The sequence below is a fragment of the Fundulus heteroclitus genome, unplaced genomic scaffold (assembly GCF_011125445.2).
Source record: "Fundulus heteroclitus isolate FHET01 unplaced genomic scaffold, MU-UCD_Fhet_4.1 scaffold_46, whole genome shotgun sequence".
Taxonomy (NCBI): Eukaryota; Metazoa; Chordata; class Actinopteri; order Cyprinodontiformes; family Fundulidae; genus Fundulus; species Fundulus heteroclitus.
The window spans coordinates 2763819-2772783 of NW_023396879.1; the positions used below are offsets into that span (position 1 = coordinate 2763819).

The window sequence follows — 8965 nt, forward strand, 5'->3', positions numbered from 1 at the left end:
AACAGTGAAACAAGCAGAAGAAATGACTTTAAATATCCTTTAGCAAGGACCAAAGAAATGTTTCTGTGCTGGAGTGAAACAAAGGAACCTGGAAAATTATTTAAAATGTCGTTCAAATATTATTCTGTTCAGATAGAATTACAAATTAAAAATCCTTAAAAATTGTATGAAAAGTGAAAACATCTAAATAATATAAAAAAGAAAAACGTGTAAATATTGCATGTGACAGATAAACTGTATTTTTGTTCTGCAGCGCACAGGACAGGCTGTGTTAATAAAAATGATTCTGCTTCCTGCTCCTGTTATTTTGCATTTAATGATTATGTTATTGAATGATTATTTGTGAATCATGACGCCCATATTTAGTGTTGTTACATTAATATGGAAGGAAGAATGACGATAAAACATGAAATACAATCACATCTCACAGTTATCTGGGCCAAAAACCCGATTTAAGCTGTTTGCTGTGACCCTTTAAACCACAGGTGTCAAACTCAAGGCCCGCGGGCCGAATCCGGCCAATCAAGGTAAATTATCCAGCCCTCAAGAGCCAATAAAAAAAAGCATATCATGTGATAAAGTAGAGGTATATATCCTTTTAAAGTGTATAAAGTGGCTAAAACTGTGCCTCCTGTAAGTGTAACTCACCCCAATATCAACTTTTCTTGCAGATAAACTGTATAAACTGGGCCTAAGGTGCTATTTCTATGTTACCGTGCATTTTGTATACTTCTATGTGAACTGGAATGAAATTATGAAATGAAAAGTATCGTCTCTACACGTGCAACCGGCCCTTTTAATGACTTCATGACGCCAAAGTTTGACACCTCTGCTTTAAACGCACTGAGCTCCCAGAACCAGAACCGCTGAGGTCTGGGTCCAATTCCCTGGAAACCTGCGACAATCAAGAATCTGAACATCAGCTCCTGCCCACTGGCTTCCTGGAAAGGTTCCAGAACCAGAACCTGTTGGAGAACCTTCAGCAGGACAAACACGTACCTGAGCAGGAAGGTCCGCTTCGGTTCCACCAGACGGAGAACGTCCTCCACACGTTCCCACCGACTGTAATGAGAACCGTTACGCAGCAACCCGAATCATTTCACAATAAAAGCCGACACTCTGTTCAACAGCTACTTTTATTCTGAAAGGTCATCCTTAGTGTTTCAGGACAGACTGGGGGGTAAAAATACATTTAAGGAGCTTTACAGAACATTCTCTGCAGCCTGACAGAATCAGAACCACATCGGTAAGTTCTAGTAGAACCTGAAGAAGCGAGGCCCGTCCAGACATGGCTCCGGCGGCGCCGGCCTAAAGGACACTTTGTGACGTCGCTGTTAAATTAAATAAATTAGCTGAAATGTGTGAAACTGGGTCGGGTTCAGTCGGTTTCGTCCAGCAGGAACTCTAAAGGGACGCTGCCCACAGACTCCAACTCCCATGATGCACTGCTGCTACAGCAGGAGGCAGAGGTCCCTTCAACGCCGCTGTGGTCCCGGTGCCACCTACTGGATCAGGACCTTCAGGAGGAACACGGGACCTCCAACAGAACCTGAGACTTTTGGTGCTGGATCAGAACTCAGTGGAACAGGCGATGGTTCTCAGAACCGCAGCAGAACCTCAGAACCCAGCAGAACACGGTTCCTGAACATCGCTCACAGCTTAGCTGCTGAGGACATCTGTAGCAGAACCCGGACCCAACAGAACCAGTTTCAGAACTCAGGAACGATGATAGCCTGGTTCGGTTCTTCTGGGTCACACCTTCACACTTTTAGTCCTTCGGTAGCAGCAGCAAAGTTTTAAAGGAAACTTATTGAATATCTTTTAAAAGTTATTTTCTATGCTGTACTCCTGCCTGGGAGGCGTGATCCGGGTCAGAACCCTCAGAACCGCTAGGTTCTGAGGGTTCATTCTGAACTCGTGGGTTCAGAATGTTTCACCGTTCTGTGATGAACTGAGTCGGCTGCAGTTAGCTGGTTGTCTAGGTGGTGTCCTGAAAACGACGTGGGCTACATTGATAACTGGAGAACTTTCTGGGGAAAACCTGGTCTGATCCGGAGAGACGGCATCCATCCTACTTTGGATGGTGCAGCTCTTCTTTCTAGAAATCTGGCCGGATTTATTAGTTCTCCTAAATGCTGACAACCCAGGGTCCAGACCAGGAAGCAGAGCCGTAGTTTAACACACCTCTCTGCAGCTTCTGTACTGTTACCCACCCATTACCCTATTGAGACAGTGTCTTTCCCACGGCCAAAACTTAACAGATCAAAAACTTATCTAAAAGGAACAAATCAGAAAAACCTAATAAAAATCAATATGGTTCACCTTGAACCTAAAAATAAAATAAAATGTGGTCTATTAAATATAAGGTCTCTCCCTCCAAAGACTTTGTTAGTTAATGAATTGATTTCTGATAATCAGATTGATTTGTTTTGTCTCACAGAAACCTGGCTACAAGGGGACTACGTTAGTATAAATGAGTCAACTCCCTCCAATTATTCAAATTTCCACATTCCCAGATCTGTGGGAAGAGGAGGAGGAGTGGCAACTATCTTTCAGTCTGATTTATTAATTAGTCCCAGGCCAACTAATAATTACAGTTCTTTTGAACATTTAACCCTCAGTTTCCCTCATCCAAACTGCAAAGCAATAAAACCTCTTCTGTTTGTTGTTTTGTATCGTCCACCAGGCCCTTACACTCAGTTTTTGGATCAGTTGTCAGATTTCTTATCTGATTTGGTGTTAAATACTGATAAGGTTATTATAGTGGGTGATTTTAACATCCATGTTGACACAGAATGTGATAAACTTAGTGTAGCCTTTAAAACTATCCTAGATTCAATTGGTTTTGCTCAAAATGTGCATAAACCGACACATTCTTGGCTTCATACTTTAGACCTTGTTCTGACATATGGCATGATTGTGAAGAATTAACAGTATTTCCTCACAACCCTGTCCTATCTGATCATTTTTAATAACATTTGAGTTTAATTTAACTGAGTTCTCCACCCTTGAAGGAGAGTTTTAATAACCCAGAGTGAGGTCTGCGTTCTGATCCAGCTCGCTTTTATTGATTCCAACAAGCTTTAAGGAGGTGAGCTAAAGGTTCTGGTCCAGCAGGTGGAACAACCATGATGTCACACAGGTGAGGAAAGCATGGAGTACAGGTTTCTAACTGAGCATGCTCACTACAGCACAGCAGCGGCGTCCTGCTGTGAGGTGAAAGGCGGCAGGTGGAGCTCAGAACTCCACCTTGCAAGCGGGGAAGGTCTCATCCTGCATGGCGACGGTGCTGTTGCTGCCCAACACCGTCACGCTCAGCTCCCGCTGCCGCTCGTGTGTCTCCTGGTACCACTCATGCATCGCCACGGAATCGAAGGTGGGGATGAGGGTCACCTGCGTGTAGGGGAGGAAACGGACCAATCAGAGGACAGGTAATATGGAGGAGGTGGAAGTGAGGAAGTTGAGGGAGGTGTCACCCACTGGATGGGTGGGCCAGCTGCTCTTCCCCTCCAGCAGACCATCCAGGATGCTCCTCATCGTCACCTCCTTCTCCGCGTCGTCTCCGCTGATGATGTAATAAGAAGAACGCAAGCGTCTGAACAGGTCCTGGTCCACGGTGGAGGAGGCGGCGCCGGACGGCAGGTAAGCCAGGTCCACGTAAACCACGGGACCTTCAGAACCAGCCGGCCTGGAACCTGCAGACGACACTAAGATTACATCGGGTTCTTTATATGAACCGGAGGCTCAAATAAGTCAATTTTAGAGAGTAACTAAACCCAAACCTAACGCCGCAGTCTTTACTTGTTTGATTAGCATTTGATTGTGCAATATTTAGCCTGAACCGTCTCAGTGCTGCCCCCTAAGGGTTGAAACCCGGCTTCATGTTTCCGTCGCCATAGCCCCGCCCTCAGGTAGAGAAGCGCCGCAGTGTTTAGCTGCTAGCATCACTTCACCGCTCAGAAACTGGACCCATCCTGTCCTCCACCGCCCCGCTGGGCTCCAGCTCCTCCCTCTACCCCCGCTGACGGGGGGGGGGGGGGGGGGTGCTCCAGCGAACCGCCATGAAACCTCCAGCGTCGCCCTCATGCTTCTACTAGAGATGCACCGACCCAGTTTTTTGTCGGCCGGTACCGACCCGGTACTGATCCGGTCGGTACCGGGTCGGTACCGCTGTTGAATGAATAAACCGTGTACCTTACATCAGGCCTGAAATAAACATTGTTAAAAAGTTCAGCATCCCCCCCCCCCCCCCCGCCGTGACTTATGCATTGCAGACGCTGCACGTCGCAGGCGGACCTGTTGGCGTATCAGTTTGAAATGTTTCTAAATAGCAGACTTGCTCCATGTTGCTGGGTGTAGCTCATGTAGCTCATCGCTAGCTGCGTGACCGCCGCCGCTAACACAGAAGAGACTAGATCGCCGTAGCTGCATTGCTGTGTATATTAATAAAAAATTAAATGGATGGATCAGAACGCTGGATCGGCATCAATCCTCCAATATCCAACCCAGCTAATTAGTAAATATCAGAGCCGTTATCTGATGCGGGTATCGGATCGGTGCATCTCTAGGTTCTACTCCCCTCATCCTCAGCACCGCCCACTAAGCCCCGCCCACTAAGCCCGCCCACTAGGCCCCGCCCACTAGGCTCCGCCCACTTTGGTGGCATTTAAACTTCTGTGTTGAAATACTTTTGCACCGCCGTGATTTTAAACGAGCAGGTGAGATAGCAGATGGGTTGTAGCTCTCAGAGCGGCCAGCAGAGGGAGCTGCAGGTCAATTCAGCCTCAAAGCTACGTTCACGCAGCAGACGAACACGACCCGATCGACCCGGTCGGTCCGGTCGGGCCACTGCTGGGCCCACATTGTTAGACTGACCAGGTTCCTCCTCAAACCTGCAGACACCTCAGAACCGCCGTCCTACAGGCCCGTTTCAGAGGAGTTCAGTTCTGGTTCTGTTTGGTGGATTTTTGTTCATTTGGTGACTAAAAACCCAGGAGAGGAGCTCTAACATTTTATGTGGGTGACTTTATGCTTTTTGGTGTTAAGCCTCTTTAAAATCCCAGAATGCAACAGGAGGCTCGGTCTGAGCTTTATGGTCTGTGAGCGCTTCCCTACACATTTAGCAGAATGTCAATGTTAATTATAAAGCCCGTTAAAACAGCTAGTATCAGGACCAAAGTGCTGCAGTTTTCATAAAACCAGCATTGAATTACTCACATTTGAATAAAACAATAAATAAGAACAAATAGGACAGCTAGTTTACAACGTCAGGCATTATCTAAATGCCAAGGAATATAAATGAGTTTTCAGGAGTGATTTAAAATGTGCTGTTCCACATATTAGGTCCAGTAACGTCTCCTTTCTGGTTCTGGGAACCTTTAGCAGTTTACTGCTTGATGGTATTGTTCTGGAAACGGAGCGGTCCTGCAGAACATCTTGGAGGTAAGCAGAGGCCATTTATAACTTTAAAAACCAATAAAAATGTTTTTAATTAATTCGATAAGATACCAGCTGCCAATGCAGAGAATGCTGAGGTAATATGTTGTAGTTAAAAGTCGCGCTGCAGCGTTTTGGAGACGCTGTGGAAAGACTGGTCCATGTTTTTATATAATGAGTTAAAGTAATCTAAGCGTGTGGGGATGAAGGCGTGGATAATTTTCTCAGCCTTTGCTAGATGAAAGAACCCTGATTTCACAACAGAACAATCAGAACTATCAGAAATTATTCCTAACATAAAGCTGAAACGTGCTATTATCACATTTTAAGCAATAAACTGAATTAGTTGTTCACTTGCATTTAGTTTTTCCTGCAGTTCTATAACAGAAAATAAGCTTAAAGGAGCGATAAGTAAGACATTTACTGTAAAATAAACCTAAATTATTCTCATTTCTCACCCAGGACGTTAGTAACATTCCCTACAAACAATCCTCTCCATCAATAATGTCTTCGTCACATTTCTCTCCTTCTAAACCTAGAGCTACTTCAGAGTCCAGCCCCAGTTTACTTCCTGGTTCCTGAGCCAATCACATGAGAGTTCCTAAAGCAGAGCAGCATTTGGTATTTTATTTTGGTAAAAGAGCAGCAGCTTGCAGACGTAGAGGCCGGTAAGAGAAGCGGAACCAGAACCAGAACCAGAACCAGAACCAGAATACAGCAGCATAAAGTCCTGTGGAAGTAGAAACTCAGTGGAGTTTCTCAGCAGGGACGGACCGTCGACTAAATAGTGTCTGTGAAAGGCGTTACGTGTGTTTTTCCAATTTTAACCACTAGGTGTCATTATTGCTCCTTTAAATAGTTAAAAATCTGCAGAATGTGTCAGATTTTAATCCAATTATTAGAATAATCGCTCTAGATCAATCTGGTTGCTGTAGTTAGGGAACCTGAGAACTCGGAGGTCAGATTAATGCGTTCGGGTTTCTGGACCCGACTGAAGCTAAGAACCGTTGGCCTACCTGTCGACCGCGGTCTGGTGGCGCCGCCTTTGGATCCGGGGGCCAGACTTCGTGATGAAGGTTTGGGGTCGAGGCTGGTCTTCAGAGAGCCGGTGGAACTGGCTTTGGACCTGGCGCCCTGGCTGCTTCCTGACGCCGTTCTCTGCAGCGGTTTCTTCCGGGCGGCGCCGGGCTTCGGGCTCTTGTCGATGTCGGGGTCGGTCATGCAGGCGCCGCGCTGGAGGGGCAGCGGGGGCAGGTCTTTGAGCGGGGCGGGGGGCGGGTCTTTAACCGGGTGGGGGGGCGGGTCGTGGGAGGAGAGCAGACCCGGGAGGACGAGGCTGGAGTCGTCGTCAGAGTCCAGGTCGGCGCTGATGGAGGGGCAGTCCTCGGTGCTGGGGGGGACGTCGCTGATGGACGTGGGCGGGGTCTCCTGGCTGCTGCTGTTTGGGTTGTGGGAGGGGTCCGACGGGTCCGGGGAGGTGCCGGGGCCCGTTTGGTGGTTCTGTGAGGTTCTGGCGTGCTGGAACTCACAGGGGGACACCAGGCAGAGGTCCACATCGTGGGGAACATCAGAGGAGGACACCTCGTGGACGTCCTCCCTGGATCCACAGCGTCCGTTCTGGGTGGCCCGGCCGGGAAGAACCGGGCCGGCGCCGCAGTCCGCGATGCGTTGCTTGGTGCCGACCTTCTCCGAGGAGACAGAGAGGGAGCAGTCGAGCTCTGTGGAGTGGGGGGAGCCCACCTGGGCGGGCATGGAGGTGATGGTGGGGGAGGAGTCCCTGACGGGGCTGAGGAGGCTGGAGCGTTTGTCCTGAGAGGAGCTGAGGTCCGAGGTCCGACACGACCCGGCCTGGTGGTAATCCTCGAAGCCCAGACTGGAGCCTGCGGCGCCGAGGCTGCCGTCCTCAGGAGACGGATGGAAGGGCGTGTGGCCGGCGCTGTTTGGGGCCGAGTCTGCAGGAGACGCCGGCTCCAGGCTCTTCTCCTCGCCCCCCCCTCCGGGCCAAGGCTCGGGGGTGAGGTCAAAGTTTACACTCAGCTCTGCTTTGGGCGACTTCCTGAGACGTGAGGCGGTTCTGACCCGATCCTGGTCGGCCTCCACGCAGCGGAACCTCTCCGGACTCTCTGACACCTGCTTCTCCGTAGGCTCCTGGTTTCCGTTGGCGTCTTCCAGACCAGGTGTGCCAGGCTCACCTGTCCGGTCTGCAGGCGCCGCCATCTTGGAACCCGTCTTCCCTTTTGGTTCCTTGTTGAAAGAGTTTCTCTTGGGAAGCGTCCCGTCCTTCTTTACACTGCCGGGTCTCCCTGAAGCTTTCCTTTGGTCTGGAGCTGAGGAAGCTGATCCTCCGGCTTTCTTTAATTCTTTAATCGGTAACTTTGCTGCTTTCTTCTCCTCGCTCTTTCCCTCCTTCTTGGCGTCTTTCTTTGGTTCTGCTTTAGCCTCTTTCTTGGTCCTCAGACTCTGAATGTCCTTCTTTGCAGCGTCTGTCTTCTTCTCTGTGAGCTCCTCCTTCTTCCCAGCAGACACCTTCTCGTCCTTCTTCACCTCCTTCCTGTCCTCCTTTGACCCGTCCTTCTTTGGATTGAGTTTCTCTGCAGCTTTGGCCGGCTTGGATTTCGTATCGACGTCCTTTACTTTGGCCTTTTCCTCTGCGTCTTTGGGCGTGGCGTCCCCCGCTGCCTTGCTCTTTGTCTTGGGCTCCGGCTTACGCGCTTCGGCCCGTTTGTCTTTTTGTAAGGCGCTGCTGGGTCTCTGCTCTCTGGGCTGCAGACTCTCCCGGCTCTCCTCGCGCTTCAGAGGCTTCCGGGTCTTGGACGCTTCCAGCTCCTCCAGACAAACGCCTGGCTGCCTGAGGAAGTCCAGATGTTGGAGCTTTTCCAGGCCGTCCAGGATCTTGGTCTGGGGCGTGCACCCGGGGAAGAGAACCCGAATGATCTTCTCCTGGGGGCCGGAGGGATGCCAGACCAGCAGGGCACAGATGGACACCAGGCAGGTGAGAGGAAGAGCGCTGGTCCTGGCGCCGTCGGGCCAGAGCTGCAGCAGCGCCTCCAGCTCCTTGCTGCCTCGCACCGGGTTCAGGACGTACAGCTCCAGACGGCCCACGCCCATCTTCTGGAAGAGGATCACGGGTTCTACGGCGGGTCCGGTGGGCCTGCTCAGAGGCCGGGGCCTTATGGCCAGCTTCTGCAGGCTGAGCAGGACGCACGCCGCCTGGTCACAGCTGCGCAGCAGGCTGAGGTCCGCCTCCATGGACGCCAGCCTGTCGGGAGCGTTGAGGAAGACCACTCCCATCTCCGGGGACACCAGGTTCTTCATGGCGTCCTCCTCGGGGCGCGGTCCAGCCGCCCGCTGCTCCTGCTCGGCCACTTTCCTCTGCAGCAGGCTGTTCAGGCCCGGCAGGTTGTCTGCGCCCAGGTGGGTCAGCAGCACCGAGTCGACCCGGTCCAGGTGGCGCACCAGCTTCCAGAAGCAGGCGCGGGGGTCCGAGCCGCCGTTCACCAGGACGTTAAACCCGTTGACGGCGAAGAAG

At 50.6% G+C, this 8965-nt stretch overlaps 1 protein-coding gene across 2 annotated transcripts; it reads right to left on the reverse strand.

The window, feature by feature from the left end:
- Nucleotides 1-2909: 2909 nt before the first annotated feature.
- LOC118556324 (microtubule-associated protein 1S-like) lies at nt 2910-8965 on the reverse strand (the record flags this gene model as incomplete). 2 transcript variants are annotated; one of them, XM_036131784.1, is given in 3 exon segments in its annotated part: nt 2910-3393; nt 3481-3695; nt 6453-8965. In XM_036131784.1, coding segments are annotated over 3 exon segments (2884 nt in total), but the record flags the coding sequence as incomplete, so codon positions are not given.